The 27,935-nt window shown below is 44.5% G+C and overlaps 1 protein-coding gene across 1 annotated transcript in view; it reads left to right on the forward strand.

The window, feature by feature from the left end:
- The window catches only part of LOC126281793 (myrosinase 1-like), a 150,958-nt gene extending 123,349 nt beyond the window's left edge, over window positions 1–27,609 (forward strand). Inside the window, exon 11 of the mRNA XM_049981005.1 lies at window positions 27,334–27,609. Coding sequence (XP_049836962.1) covers window positions 27,334–27,469 — 136 coding nt within the window. The 3' untranslated portion in view covers window positions 27,470–27,609. The remainder of the gene's footprint in view (window positions 1–27,333) is intronic.
- Window positions 27,610–27,935: the final 326 nt, after the last annotated feature.

The raw sequence follows: 27,935 nt of genomic DNA on the forward strand, positions 1-27,935 counted from the left end.
GTATTAAGTATGTGCTGTCATTCGATTTAATCTTGCTGATGAGTACGGCCCTGTTTCATGTAGCCCACACCACGTAAGTGCCATGCATGAGAGCAGTGGCGGATTAAAAAATTTTGCGCCTCTAGGTACACCATATTATATGAGCCCCCTCCCACCCTCCAAAAAATCATGTTTTAAATAATAACTATTACCCGAAACCCAGTACATGGACACAAAATCCACCTACAGAAACCCACTGGTAACAAAGTAAGGAATGATAGCTCAAGTAGAAAGTTTCAAATATGTAGGAGAGATTATACAGAAAACAGGACTAAAATCGACAGCCAATGAAGAAAGAACTGCTAAGCTACAAAAAGCTTAAAGACTTACATGGTACCATCACAACGAAAGAAGTATTTCCGTTAATGCCAAATTAAGATATTACAAAACAGTAGTCTTACCAGAAGCCTTGTATGCCTCAGAAACGACAGTAATCAGAGGAAGGACCAAAATCAAGGAGATCGAAAAGCAAGAGAGGAAAATTCTGAGAAAGGTCTATGGGTTAGTTCATAGACGGGGGATCTGGATAAAAAGACCAACAAAAGAACTGTACAAACAGACATAGACAATTACAGACAACGTCAGAAAAAGAAGGGCTAAATTCTACGGAAACATTTATAGGATGAACGAAAATAGGCTGATCAAGAAGATTTTTAACTTATTGATGAGCAATACGATGAAAACTAATTGCGCAAAGGAAACCATGGAAGACCTCAAGAAACTAAATATCTCCACAGAAGAAATAACAAACAGAGAAAAATACAGAGATAAAATCAGGAAGCAGAAATTCGAGGTAACACCAAAAGAGAAGAAACCAGTAAAGAAGTGGACAAAAGAGAGGAAGAAGAAATACAGTGAATATATAATAGGTTTTTGAGAAGAGAAAAGAAAGAGACAAAAAAGTGCCATAAAAATTGATTGTGTTTTAACGCTCTCCTAAATTGGGAGTTAATGATAATAATAATAATAATAATAATAATAATAATAATAACTATTACCCGATCACTTCACAATTGTCGTTTCGAGTGGGAGTGCTGTGAGCTATTTCCGTACTCTGATATTCGTTGTTCTGAAGGACGCGTCAGTGCTCTAGTCGCGCTCAGTCAAAATGTAATATGGTTCCTCAAGTTGGTGTACGGCAGCGGATAAAACAAACTTAAAACTACATTGTGTTAACACATTCCTGTGTCGGAAGACAACAGAAACGAACTTAAGGAAAATAACTTTTCTTTTATGGCCGTAAAATTCAGAAGAGCGTATAAGAGACAACGTATTTCTGTTGTACATTCACTTTTAATATGCTCTTTTACACGAAACAGTTGCAAATGAAAATGAGAAAGTTGTGTTACGATCTAAAAATTGAAGCGAAGGTGTCGTACATTAGAAATAATACGTACTTTTACAGAGATTCGTTCAAAATTAAAATTAAACTTTTTTTTACTATTTAATAACTTGAATGTGTAGCATACAAAAAAAAACACGTTCGGTATTAATAAGTGTATCTGAAGGAAAGCGTAAGAAATGAAAATGAAATAGATATTTCGGTGCTCGAACTAAGCACTAAATACAGACGAAGAAACACAGACCTGGATTTGCTATTACATAATTTGTTTTGTAAGCTAATAGTTAACGTGTAAAGCATTAGGATCTTTGTAGCTAGGTGCTGCAAAAAAAAGTGTAAAAAATACCTTTAATCCATGTAAGGGCTGAATTTTTTTTTACTGCAGCTACTGCTCTCATCACAGCTCTTTCTAACGGTGTTAGCAAAGCTTTTGCGTATTTATCGACAGAACTGAACTACCTTATTTATTAACACTTTTCATTTGAGGGTACTCTCCGATAACGTGTATTTCCGCGATAGCTATACATTTCAGCCGACGCCAAGAACATGCATCAGTTGCAATATACAACAGTACCAATATGACTTGACTGTACAGCGCCGAGCGGCCTGTGTCATTCGGGTATTGTTTGGTATAGTCGGGCGCCTTCGGTCACCTCTGCATGTAAACAAGTTTGGGTTCCGCGTTTGGTCATCGGCAATCGTAAAATAAACACGTAATACGTATCGTTAAATCAAATGTATGTATTCTACGTTATAAAAAATCACATTATAGCCTTAAATTTTTAAACTAATATGAATAATAAACAAACTCACCAGTCAGGAAAATTTTGCGTCTGGCTTTGTCGGCAGAAAACTCGTTGATCATATCTTCACAGTAAGGACGGTTATCAGTTAGAAGGTCGGCGTCAATTTGAAGAATGGACAAGGCGTTCAATCTCTTCTCAGACAACGTAGACCGTAGGTACGATTTCAGTCTTGTAAGAGCCGAAACCAAGCGTTCTGCTGAACAATTTGTAAGTGCCATACACAGAAATATACTAAGAGCAATGTCAGCATTCGGAAACACGGACTGTAACCTCGCTTTTGATAAAAATTTACTCATTTCGACTGGTATACCACTAATCTCAGAAGATTTCGAAAGTTACGCGAAATGTACACATTCGCTACGGAAGGAAGGCTCTAAATTTGTGTCATATGACGCTTGGAGTTTAGCTGCACGTTCAGGTGAACTGTTCTTAAGCTTACTGAAAACTGTGAAGTAATTCAATAGTGTTCTATAGCTTTCCTTCCTCCTCACTAGCCAGCCGCGGTGGCCGAGCGGTTCTAGGCGCTTCAGTCCGGAACTGCTCTGCTGCTAGGGTCGCAGGTTCGAAACCTGCGTCGGGCATGGATGTGTATGGTCCTTAGGTTGGTTAGGTTTAAGTAGTTCTACGTCTAGGGGACTGATGACCTCAGAAGTTAAGTGCCATAGTGCTCAGAGCCATTTGAACCACTTTGAATCCTCCTCACTAATTTGGCGTATAAGTTGTCGAGTACTGGGATGTGTGGCTAGGGCCCCTCGCCGGGTGCCCGTCTTTCAGTTTGACGCCTCTTCGGCGACATGCAGTCGATGAGCATGATGGGGACAGCACAAAACCCAGTCCCTGGGTGGAGAAAATTCCCCGACCCAGCCGGGAATCGAACCCGGGCCCAGAGGATTGACGATCCGTCACGCTGACCATTCAGCTACCGGGGGCGGACTAGTACTGGGAGAAATGTTTCGAGGCTAAATTTTTCCCTTCCAGTCAGAAAAACTTCTTCAGAGTCCGCTTCTTCGTCATCACGAAGTTAGCGTTTTCGTGATCATAGTCTATATCAGTCACAATCTCCATGGAGTTATTTTCATAATAGTCGAACATGCCATAAATAGATGCAATAAACCCTACAAGTAATTCTTATAATTCATGCACTATTTTAGTATCAATATTTACACTTTGCAATTTCAGATTTACACAATTAAATCTCTGGAGTATTTCATTCCAGACTGTCATCATGAATACTGTTTCTAGTCTGCTGAGTTGATTCAACAAATCTGAAACCTCGTTTCGCACAACTGCTTTTTCAAACGTATTATTAGCAATATGTATGAGGCCAATGATAGCGCCCTCCCAGTTTTCATATAGACTGACACACGCTTCCTCTCTTGCTAACCAACGTATTTTTGATAAACTTTTTACCGTTTTGCTTCCTGGTTTCATGAAAGAAAGACGTTTATCTCAGCGCTGTGTAGAAGCAGAGAAAAAATTATAAAGGTTTTGCACCACATTGAAAAATGAACATGCTTCCCGACAACAGCTTGCAGCACTAGTGCCGACTAAATTCAAAGATTGTGGTGAACAAGGCACATAATGCGCTTTCGGATTTCGTTCTTTAATACATGCATGCAAACCAGTGTAGGTTCCTGACATATTGCTTGCGTTGTCATATGACTGGCCTCTACACTCAGTAATATCAATGGAATTTGTAGACAGGACTTTTAGTACGGCCTTAGCTAAGTTTTCGGGCTTGTGTCCCGGGTTTGGTAAAAAACAGAAGGAAACGTTCAACAGGTTCAACATTCTCGTTCATATATCTTAATATTAAAGATAATTGATCAATATGTGAAATGTCTGCAGGAGAATCTACTATTATACAGAAATATTTGGCCTGTTTTATTTCACTTATGATAGTTCTTTTTATTCGTTCTGAAAGAAACTCTATTATTTCATCACAGATTATTGAAGGAAGATAAGTCGTATGTCCCTGTACTGGATTTCCATATCGTTCAATGCACTGTGTGAGAAAAGGATCAGATTCAGCTATAAGTTCAAGAGACATCTTAAACTGACAATTATGTAATGAATGGACTCTTTCAGCGTGTCCACTCGGGGGAAGTCGACGACATGTTAGCTTCTTCGCTACTGCAAACACCCTTTTCGATACACTCCGCCAGTCCATTTTTTGTGTCTCAACATATGACTCGAAATGGTTATCTATTGTTCCAAGTGACTTTTTTCTTGTTAAGTGTGATTACTCAGAATTTTTGCGTTCAAGTGAATTCTCATGATGAGATAAAATATTAGCAATATTTTTCCAATCTGCAATACCATTAGTAGCAATCTCTCCCTTAGATCCGAACAATTTTCATGGTGCACAAAAAACAGCAACAGTGCTACAGGAGTATACTAGAAAATCAAAGAAAGTTGATTCACCATTCTTCTTAAAATATCTGGATTGATCGCCTATTGATCTACTTGAACTAGAAAAATCACCGTTACAATTTTGATTAATGCCACGTTGTAAGAGAATGTCGAATGTTGGTTCATTGACACACCATTCTGCAGGATCATCACTAACCACGTTAGTTCTTTTTATATCTGACTCCACACTTAGTTTTTCGTGAAACTCGAAATCAAGAACAATTTGCTTTTCCTCATTTTAAACTTTTGTTTCGTTTCTATTTACTTCTTTTACAACAGCTGCAGTACCAGAAATATCATCCGTACTACTTGAAATCGAAGTCGACCCAGCAACATTTTTTGCGGAAAATTTATCTACTCTGCCAAGCGTTTTTAGAACATTGGCTTCTCGTTATCGCCTTTCCTTCGATAATTTCCGAAATGCCGCCACACTTAATTTGCACATTTGCTTTTTTCTCTATTATTCATGTTAAGCCACTTACAAAATTGTCAACCAACAGTCAAAACAAAAGAAAAAATTGTAAAAGTAAAGAAAGAACAGGTGTAGCCACTTCCAATCGTACTACACTGCACAAGAGCACAAAGCTTTTTACTTTAAACACGGAGCGATGAACTGATCAACTCGGATTACCCGACGTAACTGTGCTATGAAAGAACGACAATACACAATAATTTAATTTCATTGTCGCCTGTTCCTCCGTTGTCAGTGAACAGTAGAAACACACCTGCCGGCTGGAATTCGTCTCGTAAATCAAAAGAGACAGTCCCGTTTTTGGCCACTGCTTCCCGCGTCGCCGGAATTTTAGCTGGGACGCAAATGTTTTCTAAATATTCTTGACACCGTCATTCTAATTTAAAAAGCAAATAATTTTTGCAATTTCTTGCAGTGAGGTGTGCTGGAGCGACTCATATCACACTTATTCTTATAACGTTTTAGCGTTTTCTGTGGGCAGAGAAGAGAGACTACAAAGCTTAAGTAGTATTGTTGGCAGTTGTTGTGGTTTATTCTCATTTGTGTGAACATTGCTGTTTTTTACACGCAAACGCACCTTTGGTTACAACATAAAAAAAATAATAATGTTTCCTCGAAGGAAAGAAGTTGGTTAAGAAGTTTTATATAAAATTTGCAGTGCTACGCACTATTCGATTGCACAGAGTGTGAACTTTGATATCGTGCAGGCTGCAACACAATAAATGAGACAAACGAGTTTCTTCTTCTTTTCCGCCAAAAGAACTAAGCAAATAAATAAATAAAATTTTTAAACTTTTGTGAAGTGTATTTCACAATTTATCAGATATTCTGATTATGTTCTTTTCGTACAAACATTTGTTTTAAAATGTAAAACATTCCCAGTATCAACATGTTTTTTTAAACGGGAGTCATTAAATCGAAGTTCAGATACTGAAGACTACAGAGCTTACACATTAATTACAGAAATGGAGGGTTGACTTGATACTTCCCAGTAATTTCTACAGGAAATTTTAAGTGGAGTTGGGTTTTACATACTGAGTCCCACATATGTTACAGCATTTAAGAAACTGCTGATTACTTTATCACAGATTTTCCGGGGTCCCGGTATTTTTACGGGAAAAATACAGTTGTGTTAAGTAGAAGCCGACAACATTCTCGGAATAATAACGTTTCAAACATTGTATCGTAGATTGCCGCCCGGAAAGCTTACTGATGTGGTTGGCAGGAGAGCCAACACCGTAATACTAATGGAGGTCGAAATGCACGCGTTTTAGCTCACGCAGGCTGGCGTGAGGTCTGGAACATTACAAGGGAATTAGAATTGAGAAAAACGGACGTAACTTTAATTCATTAATGACAGTACATGATTCACAATATCAATGGTAACTGAATATGGCGCCTTGCTAGGTCGTGGCAAATAACGTAGCTGAAGGCTAAGCTAAACTATCGTCTCGGCAAATGAGAGCGTATTTTGTCAGTGAACCATCGCTAGCAAAGACGGCTGTACAACTGGGGCGAGTGCTAGGAAGTCTCTCTAGACCTGCCGTGTGGCGGCGCTCGGTCTGCAATCATTGATAGTGGCGATAGGCGGGTCCGACGTATACTACCGGACCGCGGTCGATTTAAAGGCTACCATCTAGCAAGTGTGGCGTCTGGCGGTGACACCACATTCCTGCCCCGCAAATCGGCGTAGGGTTGTGGCATAAGGCTTCCGCCCGCCGTGGAGAGGACATGTTGACGATGCGACGAGGTGGGGAGCCTAACAACAGGCGAGGCTGTGCCATTCGGACCGCGGCGAACTAGGGAACGCCTGAAACCTGCTCCACGGTGCACGCCAATATGCGGTGTATGCGCCCGTAGAGAGACAGGAGGGGCCGAAGGGTCGACCTCCATCGGGCCGGGGCACCTGACGGGTGACACTGTCTGAAGGCACAGTCTGGTTCACTGATAGGACCTTAGTTACTATAGACAAGTTAAACAACTGAAATAAATCGAAACCAAACAAGTTCATTGCAGAAGAAGAACGAAAGGCGTAAAATGACACAAGTTTTGTTTGTCCTTTGTATGTTACAGGAAGGCTGGACTGTCCTAACACAGGGATCTCTTGACCAGAATAGCTAAATAACTTAACATTTGTGGCACGCAACGGAGGTGTGCGAAGCACTTTGTAGTGTCTCGATTGATCAGTGTAACTGCAGCTCCGGTGTCGAGCTGGAATGGTACCACCGTTAATGTCCAAGTCTATAAAAAGTTTATTGTCCTGCTGACGACAAGAGCGACTGTCTCGTGCAACGTGTACTGACACTGGTACACAATCACTTGCGACTAGACGGGAGTTCCGGCGATGTCGACGCACACTATTTTTGGGACGAACACATTCACTGTTAGAGAGAGTGGCACTGGGCGGAGTGGAATGAACTACATGAATTTCCATGGGCGAAAGTTCGCGAGCCTGAGTATCCTTGGTTCGATTCCGATTCCGGCGCGAAGCAAAGGGCCTGGAACGGTTTTTAGCTTCCGATCTGAGCTTTTTCTGGCGAACACTCTGAACATGTGCCTAGCGGGCCTCCATGTAAATCCACCGCTGCATGAGAGTGATGTGCAGCGGTGGGGCACTAACTACGAGGCAGGACATACAGAGGTACATTACGCAGGCGATCAGCAAAGGAAACAAGTGATAACCACCGATATTTCTCAGCCAGTGGATCAAACGATTCGAGAAGATGGTCTGCTAAGAGCAATTCAGAGCAAGCGAAGAGGGGTGTTGTCGTCAGATACCGTCCTTCGACAGCAAAAATGGTCGGCAGCACACTGCAGTGATGCTCCTGCAACATTTTCGATGGGAAGTGTTTGGTCACCTACCGTACAGCCCTCTGATTTTTATCTCTTTGCTCACATGAAGTGCCGGCTATGAGGGCAGCGCTTTGGCAAAGACAACAAGGTGCAGACAAGCGTAGAGAACGGCCGGAAAGCACAGGCGGCTGCCTCCTATGACGTGGATAGGCCTATGGGATAGTTGGAACAACGCTACGACAAATGTCTAAGTCGGGAGGGGGGAGGGGAGGGGGGAGTGACTATGTAGACTGTAGCCAAATAGCTGAATTTTGCAAATAAAACAGTTTTGATTCTAATTGTGCTTTTCATTTCGCATCCTTTCGGAAAAACCCTTAACATAGTGTGTTAAATTGTACAACACAATTTAACCGACTTATTGAGCACAACGGAAGTAATATGATTCAGTCTACGTCTTCCTCGATGTTATACGTAATATAAGAAAATCAGCTGGTTTTCTAAGACCATTTGGGAAGAAATCACGTTTGCAACGACACAGAGCAACCAATTTCATTGAAATGAAAGTTACATTAATTGTAAAAAGGTTCAGGTGAACGTACGTTGTTCCAGTTTCTCAACGGGAAAAAGTGCAGTAATCGTTTAGATCAAGTTTACTGACAACTTCAACAAACTATTTTAGCAGTTACTTATAGTTGTCTCAGTAGCTTAGCACAATAAATGATTTCAGCATTACTCATTAACGGTAATGTACTACACGAATAATGAAAACAAAAAATAATTTTTATGTAAGGAGAAGACACACTAAATATAAGTTTACATGTTTAAGGTTCATTTATCACTACTATATGCATGCAGTTCTAACGACAGCAAAGCGAACAGCTGATGAATGAAATATATGATGTATACATAATGTAAGTGACAGCTGGACATTCAGTCTCTGGGATATAATGACTGAAGAGTGATAAATAATATTCTGATTATCATGTTTCTTAGTTATGTAGTTCTTATATAAATAACATGGTATTACAGAAACAAAGCTACTACTTTACCATAATGAATAACTCAACGTTTGTGTATTATAAAACATTGTAGCCTGTGATGGGATACAATAAACTGTGATTGACTGCAAGTAAAAAAAATCAGAAAAACAGGGTATCTGATACACAGTCAGAAAACTTAAGGACCAAAGTAACTTTATGTCATTGCTAAGTACGCTTAACATAGCGCGATGAAACTGGGACCATACATACAAAGTACTACTACACTGTAATGCAGAAGGTAAATGAAAGCGAGTGAGAGAGACAGCGATGACACTTTTATTCGAAGACAATAATTAGACCGAAGTTACCGTGAGCCACGGTGGTCTCCTGGACATTACAAAAAGCGGTACAATGTCTTTAACAGGGTGCGTGGCCACCAGGGACGGCAGCGTGTCCCTCTAGCAGCGCAGCTGACTACTCGACTATCGCCGGTGCATCTGGACGTCCTGCAGTACGTCTCCCTAGCGCAGTCCACACACGCTCGATGCTATTTAAGTCGGAGGCACGGACTGCCCTGCCCATTGGCCGAATATCCTTTTTGGGGTGTAGAAAGATATCCGCTACCAGTCACAATAAAAGGCTATTTATTTTCACACGGCCGGTTTCGGGCTTCCGCCCATTTTCAGGTGTTTATACATTAATGTACATGTTTGTACTTTTGGAGATCACTGTATAAATACAAAAGAATTATTTGCTGGCACAGATACAAATTGTGCCCAGTACTTTGCAACATGCAACGCGCTTGGAGTGGCTTGCAGGAGATAATAGGGCACATAGGGCACTGAATCATGTGGCTTGTGATTTGTCCTCGTCCACAATCACAGGACGTATCTCCTGTTGTGAAGTCCCCATTCCTTCAGGTTGTCTCTGGATCGTCCAACTCCTGATCGTAATCTGTTTAAAGATTTCCAGACCAGCCAGCTTTCATTGTGTCCAGGTGGTAGTTCCTCAGCTTCTGGCATCCATCCGCGCAGGTGAGGCGTCGACTTTTAACCATAACTCCAGCCTTACCTTCTCTGGTGAAGCGGATGTCCTCAGGGAGCTCTTTCGCGAGCTCAGCCGTTTCTGTGGTGGATTATGTCCGTGGGCACTGTTCTGTTCCACTTTCAGTGTCTCCTTGTTGGCAGCCACTGCTCTACGTGGTGGCGCTATTCCAGCCTTCTCGGTTGGGGTAGGTCTTAAGCGACCTGCAGGCTTCGTTGAGAACAGCATCTACGTGTCTGGCATGAGATGGACTGTACGAGACTAGGGAAGCACAGTCGGCAGTAGAAAAGCACAGTGCCGTTGCAGATGAGAGAAACGTTTGTGGCTGTGAGCCCCACTGTGTCCCCGCTAGATTGCGAATTAGGTTTTTTTGAGTGGAGATGTTCATTTTGGTCTGCTTACAGTGGGTTTTGAATGTCAGAGTTCTATCCAGAGTGACTCTTAAGAATTTGGGGGCGTGATGATACTGCAGTTGGATGCTTGACCATTCGACATGTAGCTCACGATTAGCTTCCTGTTCCTTAGGTGAAAGGCACACACTTGCGTCTTCGAAGGGTTTGGTCTGAGTTGGTTCCGATTTTAATAGCTTGACAGTTTTGTAAGTGCAGTTGTCAGGCTTCTTTCCACCGTTTCAAAGCATGAGCTCTGCGGAGCAAAGACTAGGTCATCTGCATATAAGATATTCTCATACCCGAGTCAATGGCTGCCATTGGTATAAATCTCGAAGACAAATGGAGCCAAGACGTTTCCCTGAGGTAGACCATTTTTCTGCGCTCTCCAGTGACTGCGTTGTCTTTGAAATTCCACAATGATCCAGCGGTTTTGGAGGAGGGTGCTGATTAGTGTAACTAGGTGGGCGTTCTTGATGATGCTGTACAATTTTGCATGCAGTAACCGATTATGGACAGTATCGTACGCTGCTGTGAGATTCACGAACACAACGGCCGTTACTTATCGATTTCAAAGGTTGCCCTGTGCAGCTTCTGTTTGGTCGAAATCCAGCCTGTTTGCGTATGAGAAGAGGTTACGACTCAGCGACCGCTGCCCACCTGTCTGGCCCTTTGGTGTGGGCTATCGGCAAAACATCAGTAGAAGTGACGCAGTCTTGTGACTGTGTACTCTAGCACCAACATTTTAAGTTTGACAAGACCAATATCTTGCATGTTTTAATTTTATCTTGTGACATTTCTGAAGAAGATTACATTATTATTGCCGAAACCTAGGTGAAGTTTATTTGCTTATGTAAGTGGAGACTGAAATTTAATATAATTACATTTTACAGTTACTGACTCTGCTGCACCATGCATAAAATATACAAGTTCGTACCTAATATGTTCCAAAGACCCACATATTAAACGGCATTTTCCGGTGCTCATACCACGGCTTCTGTTGGTGATAGAAAGGTTGGGCCAAGTGTTATGGGTAACCCTTGAGCTAGGCACCATTTGTATGCCCAACAGAAAATTCATCTTAGCGTCACTATCTTAGAGTAGACACTTCCTCTTGCTTAGCCAAATGGAGGAAACCGATTGGTTCTCTTTGCATTTGGTGTTTTGTACGGTGAGCTTGATGGAACTTACAGAGGCACCACTAGTTCATCGGCGGTTCCTCGGAATACCCATTAGACAGGGATTTTTTAATATATTTTCGGGGTCACCAGCAGACCAAAACCCAGCCGAGGATTCCAAGACGGCTACGCACAACAGGCGGCTGAAATTTTTGTAATATGTTCCTAAGATCCCTATCTCGAACAACATTGAAAATTTTCTTTATCCATTTCCAAGATACAGAGGTTCAATATTATCTTACGTCTACACGAATATCCGATATGGGGCGAAATATAAATAATAACCGCAGAAAACTGCTTACATTTTACCGGTATGTTCCCTAATCATTTGTCTAGAATAGCCATCTTCCTGTTTCCAAAAATATTCGTCCGTTATCTAGAAACACAGCCAAAAATTTTTTTTGTTAACAAAACCGAGCGTGAGGAGGGAATAACTATACTGACATGAGGTCTGGAACATGACTAGGAATTAGAATTCAGAATGCGGACGTAATTAGTTTGATACTTTAATTCATTACTGATGGACGTCGCTCTTGACGGTACATGATTCACAATATTATCTTAGTAACTGAATATGGCGCCTTGCTAGGTCGTAGCACATGACGTAGCTGAAGGCTATGCTAAACTGTCGTCTCTGCAACTGAGAGCGTATGTAGACAGTGAATCATCGCTAGCAAAGTCGGCTGTACCACTGGGGCGAGTGCTAGAGAGTTACTCTAGACTAGACCTGCCATGTGGCGGCGCTCGGTCTGCAATCACTGATAGTGGCGACGCGCGGGTCCGACATATACTACCGGACCGCGGCCAATTTAAAGGCTACCACCTAGCAAGTGTGGTGTCTGACGGTGACACCAAATTCCTCCCCGCAAATCGGCTTACGGTCGTGGTATGAGGTCTCCGCCCGCCGTGGGGAGGACCCCATTTTGACGTCTGCGACTAGGTGGGGAGCGTAACAACAGGTGAGGCTGTGCCACCCGCACCCTGCCATTCGGACCGCCGGGAGCTATTGAACGCCTGAAGACCTACTCCAGGGAGCACGCCAGCATGCGGTGTATGCGCCCGTAGAGAGACAGGAGGGGCCGAAGGGTCGACCTCCATCGGGCCGGGGCACACGACGGGCGAAGACGACATATGGTCCGGAGCGGGCAAGAGTTCCATGTCGGAAAACACCTAGTCCCGGTTAGCGATCGGCGGCGCGTGACCTACGGGGTGCGCCCGGCGACTGCTGCGACTCGTCCACTGCAGGCGTCGCCGGCGGGAGAACAGGCGGCGGTGACGGCGCGTCGGCATGGGGCAAAATGGAAGGCAGCGTCGGTAACACCTGGGGCTGAGGCGAACCAGTAGATGGGTCCACGGGGCGCTAACGAGATGGCACCGTCACTGAAAGCATACGGCGAGCGGCAGATCCCGTACAACGTCAGAGGCGCAGCTAATTGACATGCCGGTGCACCTCACCAGAGGCCCCCCTAACCAGATACATAGAGCGTCCGTGGCAGCGAAGAATGCGCCCTTCGAGGCAACGCCGTGAACCTCGGTAATGGCGGTAGTAGACAACGTCGCCTGGGGCTGCACAGGAACCTGATGCGCGGATGAAGCAAAGACATCAAGGTTCGATGATGGCGACCGTGGAGCAACTCAGCCGGCGACCGACCATCTCGGGGCTGAGAGCGATACGAGGACAAAAAGAGCAATAACGCGCCCTCCCGAGAATGTGACTCTTTCAACCTCAACATGTGTGATTTGAAAGTCCTGACCAATCGTTCAGCGGCACCGTTAGTCTGTGGCGAAAACGGCACGGACGTCAGATGTTGAATACCATTGAACCTATAGAATGATTGAAATTCTGCGGACGTGAATTGCGGACCATTGCTGGAAACAATTGTCAGTGGAAGACGTTCAATGCAAAAGATAGCGGATAACGCTTGGATGGTGGCAGATGACATCGTGGAAGACATCCGGACAACAAAAGGAAAATTACTGAATGAATCTACCACAACCAACCATCGAGCATTCCAGAATGGGCCAGCAAAATCGATGTGTAAACGTTGCAAAGGGAAAGTGGCTTTCGGCCATGCAAAGAATTTCCGCGGTGGTGCGCACAAAGTCGTAATCGCGGCATCGATTCCGAACCAAGTACAGTGCTGACGAGCAAGTTGTTTCGTTCTCGCTATACCCCAATGTCCTTGGTGGAGGAGCTTTAAGACAGAGGACTGTAACGAACGAGGGACCACGACCCTGGACTGTTCATTATCAGAACGCAAAAGCAAAACTCCACGTCGAACAAAAAGTCTCTCTTTGTGAGCAAAAAATCGGCGAACCAACGGGTCCCCGATCCATGACTTTGACAAGGGCCATTGCGTGGCAACAAAACGCAGAACGGAAGCAAGGACAGGGTCGGCAGCTGTGGCTGTAGCTACACGACGAAAATCCAATGAAACGATTCGACCACGTCATCGGTTTCCGAATCAATGAACTTGCAATCAAGTTCGGAGGAATCGAATGCCCTATCCTCAGCAACAGGCAAACGGGACAACGCATCGTCGTTTACGTGCTTAGCAGTTGACCGATAAAAGATATCGTAGCGGTACTGCGAGATGAAAATAGACCAGCGAATGAATTTCTGCGCTGTACGTGGAGGCACAGGCGTGTTCAGATGAAAAAGCGATTTATGTGATTATGGTAAAGTGACGACCATACAAGAAGTCATGAAACTTTGAAACACCAAATACGAGAGCAAATGCTTCTTTCTCGATCTGTGAACGCAGACGAGAGCAATTTGGACGCAAAGGCAATAGGGTGATCATGCGAGCCATCTTTGTGCACAAGCACAGCACCGATCCCGAAATCCGATGCATCCTCCATCAACAAAAGGGGCCTCTGGGGATCGAATGGCGTAAGGCAGGTATTGGAAAGCAACGCCGATTTCAACTGGCGAAAGGCGCGTTCGCATCCCGTCGTCCAGACGAACGGAACACCTTTACGGCGTAAGCGATGAAGCGGAGCTGAAATGGAAGAGATAATGTTCTGAGATTGGCTAAATGTTTTTCTTCCGTCTTTTCGGAGATCACAGAGTCGCCCAAATAGTTTGCTGCAGTAGGTACCGACGCACAAACAGTTTGCAGATATTGCTAAAACAATGCAGGGGCGAATGCATACCCGAATGGCAGTCGTTTGAATCGATACAAACCAAGATGCGTGTTAACCACCAAAACGCGCTGGAATTCTTCGTCCACCGGTATTTGCAAGTACGCATCTGCTAGGTCCAACTTCGAAACATTTTTACCCGGGCACAGTTTGTCAAAAAGATCTTTCGGGCGGGGTAAAGGAAAAGTTGCAATTACTAGTTGTGGATTCACTGTTGCCGTGAAGTCCACACAAAGTCTCAATTTTCCGTAAGGTTTTGGCAAAATTACTAAGGGTGGTGTCCAGAGAGAAGCCTGCACACGTTCAATTACACCTTGTGATTCCAAATCATGTAATATTTTTACAAGCTCATCACGCAATGCGTGGGGAACATTGCGAGCCCTGAAAAATTTCGGTTGCGCGTTTACTTTCAGTTCTAAATGTGCTTCATAGTACTTAGCGCAACCGAGGTCCGGTGCAAATTGTCTGCAAATACTTCACATAGATCAGAAACACTGTCTGAAGTCACAGTCTGGTTTTCTGATAGGACCTGATTTACTATAGACAAGTTAAACTACTGAAATAAATCGAAACCAAACAAGTTCACTGCAGAAGAAGAACGAAGGACGTAAAATGACACAAGTTTTGTTTTCCCCTTGTATGTTGCAAGAAGGCTGCACTGTCCTAACACAGGGATGTCTTGACCTGAATAGCTAGTTAACTTAACATTTGCGGCACGCAACAGAGGTGTGACCAGCAGTTTGTGTCTTGATTGATCAGTGAAACTGTAGCTCCGGTATCGAGCTGGAATGGTATCACTTTGCCGTTAATGTCCAAGTCTACAAAAAGTTTATTGTCCTGCCGACGACAAGAGCGACTCGTGCAATGTGAACGGACACTGGGACATAATCACTTGCGACTTGACGGGAGTTCCCGTGATGTCGACGCACACTATGTTTGGGATGAACACAGTCACTGTTAGAGAGAGTGGCACTGGGCGGAGTGGAATGAGCGACATGAATTTCCATGGGCGAAGGTTCGCGATCCTGAGTATCCTTGGTTCGATTCCGATTCCGGCGCGAAGCAAAGGGCCTGTGGAATTGTTTGGAGGTTCCGATGTGAGCATTTTCTGGCAAACACTCTGAACATGTCCTTTTTTATTGCAGTAAAAGCAAATAGCTTGGCGTGACGGGCAATTCTGTCGCGAATGTTTTGTAGCGCACCGCGGGCGTGGTTTGATCACTGCATTTGCTTGCCAGAGCGGCACACATGGCTGCGAGCCTGGCGGCAGCGGCGCTGCCGGGCGCGAGGACTGTTTACTGCTACAGTACATGCAGCTTGCCCCGTGGGCCGGTTAACCTGACACACAGCTGGCGAAGTTTCAAATGATTCCTGAGCGAAGTCCAGTGTGTCCTGCCGATCCAATGTCCATCACTTGTTAAGGGGGGGATTTACTAGTTTCAAAATCTGTTCCCTTATACGAACATCAGAAACGTTCTGTGCAATTGCATCACGTACCATAGTATCTGAATAAGGGAGTCCACATGGCACTCAAAAGCACAATCCCTAGTAAGGGCTTGCAAGGTTGCAACCCACTCCCGATTAGTCTGAGCTGCCATACGTTTTGTACGATATTCTTCATAGGACAGAGTTGCTACGTCGCGTCGGAGAAATAATTTGACTGTCACACGGTAAGTTTGCACACCGACGGACGACAAAAGAAAAGGCTGCCTCTCGTTACCTTGCATTCTGTAGGCGGTGAGATGGAATCCAAATTGCCGTGACCACTCCGGCCAGCTTTCCTGTGCAGCATCAAAAGGTCTGAATGTCGGTGCAACTGCGTTTTGTGGCTGCGTTAGCGGTGGAGCATCGTTTTGCATTGTACGTTGACCCTGCACGAGCTGTCCAGAGGCATCCAGTAATGCCTGCGTCTGCTGATTCTGTAAGCGATAAAATTCGGACAGTACATCTGGAGATTGTGGGGAAGCCATTACACAACGAAATCAGGACAGGATCAACTTTATATGTCAGTATAGGTAAGAACATCGTTTTTACTATTCGTCGCCAATGTTGTGTTGCCAGAAGAGCCAACACCGTGTTACTAGTAGAGGCCGAAATGCACGCGTTTTAGCTCAAGCAGGCTGGTGTGAGGAGGGAATAACTATACTGACGTGAGGTCTGGAATATGACAAGAAATTAGAATTCAGAAAGCGAACGTAATTAGTTTGATACTTAACTTTAATCCATTAATGATGAACGTCGCTCTTGACGGTACATGATTCACAATATTATCTGTTCAGAAAATATATAGTAACTGAATATGGCGCCTTGCTAGGTCGTAGCAAATGACGTATCTGAAGGCTATGCTAAACTGTCGTCTCTGCAAATGAGAGCGTATGTAGTCAGTGAACCATCGCTAGCAAAGTCGGCTGTACCACTGAGGCGAGTGCTAGGAAGTCTCTCTAGACCTGCCGTGTAGCGGCCCTCGGTCTGCAATCACTGATAGTGGCGACACAAGGGTCCGACGTATACTAACAGACCGCGGCCGATTTAAAGGCTACCACCTAGCAAGTGTGGTATCTGGCGGTGACACCACAATTTCAGTTCACATAATTAAACTATCTACATTTTACTGCAGAACACTTTTCTTTTTATTTCAGCTACATCCCCTGCTCCAGCAAAGAAAGGAAGGGAACCAGCGGAAAAATGCTCCTGCAAGGGCACAAAAATTGCGGATATATTCCTGTTTGTTTAAAAGGAGTCTGAGTGAAAAGAGGGGTACCAGCTGCCTCTTTCTACCTTCCTCAGCAGTTTAATAATTTTTCCAAAAGTTTTGGCATTCAAAAATATTCGCCTATTTTGTACTGAGAGAGAAGAAGACAGTGGCAATGGCAAAGAGACGGAAAACTAATAAATACTGGAAGATAGTAGAGAGTGGTTGTGTTACTGAGAGAGTGTAGGAGACAATGGTAGTGTGTGCAACAAAGAGGGACGGAGTAGCAATGGAACATAGTTGACATAAACTGAAAAGTGTTAGGAAAAGAGTGAAGGAGATAGTTCGAGGCGGGCACGAATAAAGATAGAGTGGAAGTGTGTAAAAGCCAGTGTTGATGAGAGACAGAGGATATGACAGTGACAACGAGGCAGAGAGAGATAATGACAGTGAGAAGAGACAGCAGCTGTAAGAAGGAAAGAGTGAGATATCAGTAGTACGAGAAAGTGATATGGAGGCAGTGACAGCGAGAGGAGACTGCTGTACTAAGACAAAAACAAAGTGACTGTTGCTGTGACGCAGGAGACAATGGCACACAGAAACAAAGAGATAATGACAATGAGTTGGGCTGAATGAGTGAGGGGAGAAAGGGCAGCTGGGAGTGGACGGGTATGAGCGACTTACAGCGATGGACTAGTTAGTGTGAGTGAATTAGAGTTACAGGAGCTCGTAGGAATTTGAGGTGAGTTGCATGTTAAAAAGTGCTCCAATATGTTCGGATGAAAAAATTTTTGGGAAGTTTTTTAAAGATGCTGAGGAAGGTAGAACCAGGCAGCTTGTATCCCACCTCTTCACAGGAACATATCAGCATTTTTGTGATCCGATATGAACATTCTTCCACTGGTCTGTAAAATGAGCAAGCAGTAACGTAAACCAAGGAGAAATATGGAAAGGGAATTAAAGTTCAAAGGGAAACTATAAAAAGTTAATCAAAGTCTCATACAACCATGATGTGTATATGTAGACTGTAGCATGAAAATTTGTACCGAGGCCTCCTGCTCAGTAGCCAGACACGCTAACCACTACATCACGCTGACACATTGGCTTTGCACAACTCCACGGACCACACTAACACGACTCCTTCCTCAATCTCAAGTTTTACCAGTGATATAGTAATTCTGTCAGAGGTGTCAAAGGAATTGGAAGATCAGTTCAACAGGGTTTATAGTGCTTTGAAGAAGAAGAAAAAAAAACGGTTATAAATCGAACATCAATAAAGGTAAAACAATAGTAATAGAGCGTAGACAAATTAAATCAGGCGATACTGCGGTAATTAAACTGTGAAAAGTAAAACTAAAACTATATTTGACGTATGGGAAGCAAAAATGTGATGATGGTTGATGGAGAGGTGAATTAAAATGCAGACTAGTGACACAAAGAAAGCGCTTCTGAAAGCGAAATATTTTGACATAGGATATAAATTTAAGTGACAGAAACGAATTTGTCTGGAGTGTAGAATTGTGCGGAAGTAAAACATGGAGTACTCGTATAGTACAGAAAAAGTAGAAGTTATGAGAAAGCGGTCCTACATAATAAGACTGAAGATTAGGTAGGGGTAACACATAAATTATGAAGAGGTAATGAACCAAATCGCGGATGAAATAGAGTAATTCACAGCTTGATTAAAAGAAAAGGTCAGTTGACTGGACGTCAAGGAAACGTCGTTCTGATAACAGAGGGAGGTGTGAAGAGTGAAGGTTGTAGGGGTAATAAACGGGTTGAAGTGGACGTAGGTTGCAGTAGTTATGCAGAGAAGAAGACGACTGAAAGTCATGGACTATCTGGACAGCTGTATCGAATAAGTTTTCTGACAAAAGGCAACACAGACAACGAGGAACAGAATGCGTTATTGAAATTCAGCTTTAGAAGCTTTTGTTGTGTAAGCCTTGTACTGCGGCCGTTGTCTGTGAAAAAGGAATTGATTCCGTAAATTGCAACGTAAAGACATTTTTACACGTGAATGCACCAGTGTGAAATATTTTTTTTTTAGTTAAGAGTTACACAGAAGAGAAAGGACCCAAAATAAGATTGTGCACTCGTTGACGAGTAAAAACATGCGTATACGTGTTAGGAAACGAAGAAATGGTATATTCTGTACAGAAATTAAATTAGAGACGCCTACCTAAAGGAAGGGGAAGCAATTATTTCATCGTGACTGAGATAGGTTGCGCTGGGGCTAGGACACTGGACACGGATTCGAGGAAACGGGAGTCCAGATCCCCTGTGAGCTGCACAGACTTAAATGTACAGTTACTCCCCTGAATCGCTTAGGGCGAATGCTGGGAAGATTTCTGCAAAAGATCAGCATCGATTCCCTTCTCGACTACGAGCGTTTGCTTCGTCTCGAACCATCTCGTCATCGACGGGACTTTAATTTAATTTTTTCTTCTTTCATTTCGTCACATCACGGTGGTGCCCAGTCGTGATGCCGTCACTAAAACCCCGGTCGTCATTCTGGAGGCGACAGCCTAATCAAGACGCAAACGGAATGTAATCATGACCAGTGAGCGTCCCTCTCCATCATTTTGGCTGTGAACGAGGCAGGAAAAGTATTTCGTGTGCTAGAATTTAACTGCTGGAAATCGAAGCAGGTGTACGAGGAGCTTTCCGCGCGGAAGTTCCAGAACACACTATCAGCTAACTAGAGCTGAATGGAATTCGAAGAGGATAGCTGTTTCTGCAATCCAAAAAGCGTTCGGGGTGGTTGGGCACGTCAGAACAGACAGTGGGCTGTGTGAAGGACGTAATGTTGCCAAGTTCCACAAAATCTGGCCGTCGGGCCACTAAAGAACTGAACAACCCTCAGCCAACAGTGCAGAAAATCCATCGTAAACCACAAACAGTGAAGGCGTACAAACTGGTGCTCCTCCAAACCGTGAGCCTCGATGACAACTTGCGCCATCTCCAGTTCTGCGTAGATATGTAGAAGCATCTCCAAATGACGACTGCACAAGCAAATTAATGTACAGGGAAGAAGGCTCTTTTTGCCTTTGATTGGAGGTCAAGCGACACAGCAAACGTATTTGGGGGCAGAGAATCGACATGCAACTGTCGAACACATCCGGGATTCCGATAAAGTTGACGTGTTCTGTGTCGCGTCCAACGACGGAGTTTACTAACCTTTCTTCTTCGCTGAGATATCCATCAGCGGTCTCGCCCATCTCGACGTGGTGCAATTGTGGCTGATGCCGCAACTTGAAGCTGATAGCAGGTTTTCATCTTTCAACTTTTCGGTAAATGCGTACGAGATGGGCAAAACGGTCGCCAGACTTTACGCCATACGTTACCTCTCCTTCCTCTTTTTTCTTGTCTGTGGCGCTACACCAAAGCCTGTGTTCACGTTCCATCTCTGGCACATAACCTACAACACTCGCGACGCTGCATTGCAGCAGCTGTTGTTACCGCCACTCTTGATTTGCTGGGTCGGTAGTGGGAAGAAATGGACCACTAATCAGATGTATGTCCTGTGATAAAGGGAGAATATGTAGAGAATTTTGTAAACGCTGTAAAAAAATCAGAATTTGTGTTACACACTGTGTATTGTGCATTAAACCGAGGACCTAGAAACGACGGAGAGGTTTCGTCCCGCCATAGCCCTTAGTGGCTCACAAACCCACAACTGACTACAGCAGTCCGCCCACCGCACCGCAGTGCCACACCGAACCCAGGTTTATTGTGCGGTTCGGCCCCCAGTGGACCCCCCGGGAACATCTCATACCAAACTAGTGTAACCCCAAATGTTCTGCGTGGAAGAGTAAATGTTTGCGTGATAGAGTAATGGTGGTGTACGCGTACGTGGAGACGTTGTTTGCGCAGCAATCGCCGACATAGTGTAGCTGAGGCGGGATAAGGAGAACCAGCCCGAATTCGCCGAGGCAGATGGAAAACCGCCTAAAAACCGTCCACAGGCTGACCGGCACACCTGACCTCGACACTAATCCGTCGGGCGGATTCTTGCTGGGGACCGGCACGCTTTCCCGCTAGGGAAGCAGCGCGTTAGACCGCGCGGCTAGCCGGGCGGGCTTGTGTTACGCTCTACTCGGCCGTTTATCTGCACCAGTTTTTTTAAACGTTTCATAGGCTTTGTAATTACCCGGTATTGACGTAAGAAGAGCTGCTGGCCATACATGCACACTAGTGTACATGGAGTGTTCCTCTAATCGTCTAGCCATTCCAAGACAAATAGGGATGATGCGGTGGCGTCGCAGAAGTTGAGGATCACCGTCGAATTGCTGCAGGCGTAAAAGAGGACGCAAACTAACACACATTTGGTTTTTGTATAATTCGTCGGCGAGTAATAACGGCAGATACGTGGAACGGTCCAAATTGGACGGCATGTAAACACTGCGTACCTGTAACCGGCCATGGTCGTCTACCAAAGGGCACCTCAACTCGTTACTCTACGAGACATTTTCTCGTACTCTGAACGTGCGCTGCAGCTGTACCAATCTCTGTGTCCTGTGTCGTGCGGTGAGTTGAGGTGCGGTGCTGTGTATGGGTTCTGTATCGACTATGGATGGCCCAGCACTGAATTGATGAGTGACTACGACTCGTCTACCGTTTATTATAACCTCAGTCGTGTGGCACTACCAACTATTTCATTTCTCCGTGTGAGAGGATCGCTCTTTCTCGAACACAGTGGCTAACTATACAGCAGTGGCAAATAACTGTACAGGGTGCAAATAAAATTCAATGAAAACGTAAATAGCCTTTCAGTCCCTGTATTTTATGCATGCTACCTTCAGAATTTCAAAGAGAGTATTCTAGTCAACACTCACAAAAGCTTTCTCTAAGTCTACAAATGCTAGAAACGTGGGTTCGCCTTTCATCACCCTATTCTCTAAGTCGTAAGGTCAGTATTGCCTCTTCCCCGAGATTGGCTTCTATCAATTTTACCGTTCTTTTGTAAGGCATTGGTGTTGTACTTTACAACTATGACATATTAAAATGATGTTTCGGTAATATTTACGCCTGTCAGTACTTGCTTTCTTTTGTATTGGAACTACCACATTCTTCTTGAAGTCTGACGGTATTTCTCCTGTCTTACGTATCTTGAATACCAGATGGAAGAATTTTGTCGTGGCTGGTTCTCGCAAGGATATATTTCAGTGCTCCGTAAATTGTTCTCATTTCTCCCATCTCATCTTCATCTACGTCATCTCCCATGTCTATGATATTGTCTGCAAATTCATCTCCCTTGTATAGACCCTCTATATACTCTTACTACCTTTCTACACTTTTTTTAAAAAAAAAGCACCTCGAAGAAGTTATCCGAATGTGGCTGAAATCGGTACATGTGATGTGCATGTACGGACAGACGAATGCTCAGAATTTCAGAAAAACTGGATGATTTATTCGAGAGAAACAGCTTCACAATCTGAGCGAGTCACTAACGTGTTGCATCACCTCTGACCCTTAAGCAACCAGTTATCCAGCTTGGCATTGATATACCGAGTTGTTGGATGCCTTCCTGACTGGTATCGCGTCCAATTGTCCAATTGGTGCGTTGTATCGTCAGAATCCCGAGCTAACTGGAGGACCCTACCTGTAATGTTCCGAATGTGGTCAGTTGGGGAGAGATCAGACGATCTCTCTGGCCAAGGTAGAATTTCACAAGCACGAAAACAAGCAGTAGAAACTCTCGCCGCGTACGGGCAGGCAGTATATTGCTGAAGTGTAAGCCCAGCATAGTTTGCTGCACAGAGCAACCAAACAGGGCGTAAAATATCGCTGCCGTACCGCTGTTCTGCAAGGATGTCGTGGATAACAATCGATGGGGTCCTGCAATGGAAAGAAGTGGCACAGAATCCATCAGTCCTGGTTGTCAGGCTGTATGGCGGGCGGCAGTTATGTTGGCAATCCAAAGCTCTCCTGGGCGTCTCCAGTCACGTCTTCGACTGGAATCTCATTGACTGGAGTAGGATTCTCTTCAACGGTGAGTCCCGCTTCGAACTGAGCCCCGATGGCTCCCCAGATAGTGGTCGCATGTCAACCTCATTGCCGCCAGCCATACAGCCCGGCAGCCGGAAGTAATGGTCTGCAGTGACATTTCATTTCATATCAGGACCCCTTTGGTTGTCGTCCGTGGCACCTTTAGAGCAGAACGGTACGTCAACGATATTTTGTTTGCTCTTCCGTGCAAGCCGTTCTGGGCTTACACTTCAGTAAGACAATGCCCTCCCGCACACGGCGAGAGTTTCCACTACCCGTATTCGTGCTTCCCAAACCGTATCTTGACTAACAAGATAGCCCAGTTGAACACATTTGGAACATTAGGGGCAGGGCTCTCCAATCAGCTCAGGATTTTGACGATCCTACGCACCAACTGGATAGAAGTTGGCGCGACATCCCTCAGGTGGACATCCAAAAACTCAGTCGATCAATGCTAAGCCGAATAACTGCTTGCATAAGTGACAGAGGTGAAGCAATGCGTTATTGACTCGCTCAAATTGTGAAGCTGTTTCAGTTCAAAAAATCGTCCATTTTTCTGAAATTGTAATGATTTGTTTGTCTGTACATATACATCACATCCACCGCTTTCCGTCCCATTCGGATAATTTCTTCATGAAGCGTTTTTTTAATTACTTTTTCAAGTCTCGTAAATAGAATTTCTCGTCTAGTAATACGAATCAAATTGGAAAACATTTCTTGAAGATGACATATAGTTTTTCCTTTCGTTTTGCAGGACCTTTAGGTGGCAACATTGAAAGGAATAGTGTGTGGAATACTTGTAAAATTTTACAGTAGTTTTTACAAACACAATGGATTGTACCAGTTGTCTGGGACATTAATCGAATAGAGTGACAATAAACACATTATCTACATTTTGCCAAAACCAGCACTGTCTTGTATTAAGTAATTTCTTGTATTGATGAGTTACGTAAAAAATACATTTTAATGTGTGAATGTAAAAGTTTGAGCCGTTTTGCAAAGGAAGAGTTAGTTATTTTTTTAAATACTGAAACCCCTGTGGATACGTGGATACGTGTTACCAAGCAAAATATTCTATTTTGTGATCTACGGTTCCTGTTGTCTGGAGTAGGTCTGTCTGTAAAGACGAGCTCCATTCCTTGTGGTTGTGAATTTATCGTTAGTCGTAGTTTTATTCTCTGGAATAGCGACTGTGTTTTGTACATTCCATACATGACCTATAGAACGGCTACTTCTCCTTGCAGTTCGTGATTTTTTACTTTCTACCTTTGTAAAAAACCTTTCATTATCTCTTAAATGCACTTATGCAGCGGATCATCAGTTCCCCAAGTTTTCCTTCGGAATGTTGCACCCCCTTTGTATCCACTCTACGACTAGCCGCTTTGTGTTCATAGCAAATTCTGAAGCATGCCATCTTAGTAGATGTCAATATCTTAGCTTTAACGCTACGTAAATTTTTTCCACGTAAGATTTTATCCGAGGATAAGCGCCGTCAAAATTAACAGTTCTAATTTTTGCATCTGTTTCTAGCACTTTTCCTGGATCACCACACATAACCGTTTCATTCTGTGGCTCGTCTGATATTTCCATAATGAGTGTTCATCCATTTTTGTCGACCACTAGGATATATCATTAGTTTCGTTTCGTTGGAGAAAACTTCGTGGTTGAGCTGTTTAATCGCTGTGTTGACATTCTTCAGATAGTTAAGTCATCACTGAAGGCCCGGCGATTAACATGAACTTGTTCCAGCTGCCAGCCTAGTATCAAGCACCTCCTTCTATTTGGATATTATCTGAAAATGAGCATCCTTAAAACAAGCGTGTTTTATTTGTATTAAAAGGTTGTTTTAAGTAGAACATTACATATTATAAGGGGAGATCAAAATGTTTCCGTCTGAGGACGTTGCTGTAGCGTTTATGAAACTGCGAAGGCGGTATACAAGCACCAACATTTACGCAATGGATTAGTGTGGTATTGGTGTCTTTCTGACGTGCTTGCGCTGTATGCGGAAACGTGAACTATGGCGACATTATTTCGAGATGAGCCCGAAGAGGACCAGCGTGCTGTTGTTATTCTTTCCGCGGCCGCTGAAGGGCAAACACCAATACACATCCATCGGAGAAGAAGAATGCATCTGGGACAGCATGTCCGTCGAAAACCACCACTGTGGAATGGTGCGCCAAGTTCTGAGCTCGTTGCGATTCCACACAAGACGCCAGTCGATCTGAGAGAGCCGGCCGCTGTGACCGAGCGGTTCTAGGCGCTTCAGTTCGGAAGCGCGCTGCTGCTACTGCCGCAGGTTCGAATCCTGCCTCGGGCATGGATATGTGTGATGACCTTAGGTTAGTTAGGTTTAAGTAGTTCTTCGTTTAGGGGACTGATGACCTCAGATGCTAAGTCCCATAGTGCTTAGAGTCATTTGAACTATTTTTTAATCTGAAACTTCGAGAAGTAGGGCCAACTAATGTTGGAGACACTGCAGTATTCGCCCTATAGTCCTTCCCTCTCCCTATGCGATTATCACAGTCCATTATAGATAAAAACAATGTACATACACTCCTGGAAATGGAAAAAAGAACACATTGACACCGGTGTGTCACACCCACCATACTTGCTCCGGACACTGCGAGAGGGCTGTACAAGCAATGATCTCACGCACGGCACAGCGGACACACCAGGAACCGCGGTGTTGGCCGTCGAATGGCGCTAGCTGCGCAGCATTTGTGCACTGCCGCCGTCAGAGTCAGCCAGTTTGCCGTAGCATACGGAGCTCCATCGCAGTCTTTAACACTGGTAGCATGCCGCGACAGCGTGGACGTGAACCGTATGTGCAGTTGACGGACTTTGAGCGAGGGCGTATAGTGGGCATGCGGGAGGCCGGGTGGGCGTACCGCCGAATTGCTCAACACGTGGGGCGTGAGGTCTCCACAGTACATCGATGTTGTCGCCAGTGGTCGGCGGAAGGTGCACGTGCCCGTCGACCTGGGACCGGACCGCAGCGACGCACGGATGCACGCCAAGACCGTAGGATCCTACGCAGTGCCGTAGGGGACCGCACCGCCACTTCCCAGCAAATTAGGGACACTGTTGCTCCTGGGGTATCGGCGAGGACCATTCACAACCGTCTCCATGAAGCTGGGCTACGGTCCCGCACACCGTTAGGCCGTCTTCTGCTCACGCCCCAACATCGTGCAGCCCGCCTACAGTGGTGTCGCGACAGGCGTGAATGGATGGACGAATGGAGACGTGTCGTCTTCAGCGATGACAGTCGCTTCTGCCTTGGTGCCAATGATGGTCGTATGCGTGTTTGGCGCCGTGCACGTGAGCGCCACAATCAGGACTGCATACGACCGAGGCATACAGGGTCAACACCCGGCATCTTGGTGCGGGGAGCGATCTCCTACACTGGCCGTACACCTCTGGTGATCGTCGAGGGGACATTGAATAGTGCACGGTACATCCAAACCGTCATCGAACCCATCGTTCTACCATTCCTAGATCGGCAAGGGAACTTGCTGTTCCAACAGGACAATGCACGTCCGTATGTATCCCGTGCCACCCAACGTGCTCTAGAAGGTGTAAGTCAACTACCCTGGCCAGCAAGATCTCCGGACCTGTCCCCCATTGAGCATGTTTGGGATTGGATGAAGCGTCGTCTCACGCGGTCTGCACGTCCAGCACGAACGCTGGTCCAACTGAGGCGCCAGGTGGAAATGTCATGGCAAGCCGTTCTACAGGACTACATTCAGCATCTCTACGATCGTCTCCATGGGAGAATAGCAGCCTGCATTGCTGCGAAAGGTGGATATACACTGTACTAGTGCCGACATTGTGCATGCTCTGTTGCCTGTGTCTATGTGCCTGTGGTTCTGTCACTGTGATCATGTGATGTATCTGACCCCAGGAACGTGTCAATAAAGTTTCCCCTTCCTGGGACAATGAATTCACGGTGTTCTTATTTCAATTTCCAGGAGTGTATGTCTAATGCTACGTTGTTAAACACTAGTAAACACTATGAAACGTAATTTTGTCTTTCTTTTTGTTTACACAGTGTGAAGTTCGGGCTGTACGAAGTGGACTTCGACGACCCAGACTTGCCAAGGACACCAAAGGCATCCGCTGGCGTGATGGGCGATATTTTCAGGACCAAACAGCTACCTACCGACTTCTTGCGATCTTTTGTGTAAATCTCTGCGAAATTGTAATACTTCTCAATGCTCTGGCAGTACGCTAGAACCCCATTCTGATCTTCGCTTTTGCTGTTTCCTCCACCCATGTAAAAATGTGAAAGTTGAAATGTGAGTTAATAAATCATCATACTGTACTCGTAGGTATCATTTTATTCGTTGATTTCTCCCTATCCTCCTGCAATAACATACTTCCTTTGTTGTTAATCTTGTGTCATCTCTCGTAAAAAAGATTGTCACTTCCGTTTTATTAGCAGACGTTTAACGTAATCAAAATGGTGGAATTTTCCTGAATTTCAGATTGTTAGTATGCGATACTGGGCACACGCAGCGTACTAAATTATTACCGAACACTGGCTTGGAAACAACATCAGCGCTTCGTAAAGAATAAAATATTTTGCTTGGGAGTTAACAGCTTGTCCTTAAATAATGAGTCAGTTCAGATGTTTCAATAACAATTGAAAAA

The sequence above is a fragment of the Schistocerca gregaria genome, chromosome 7 (assembly GCF_023897955.1).
Source record: "Schistocerca gregaria isolate iqSchGreg1 chromosome 7, iqSchGreg1.2, whole genome shotgun sequence".
Classification (NCBI taxonomy): Eukaryota; Metazoa; Arthropoda; class Insecta; order Orthoptera; family Acrididae; genus Schistocerca; species Schistocerca gregaria.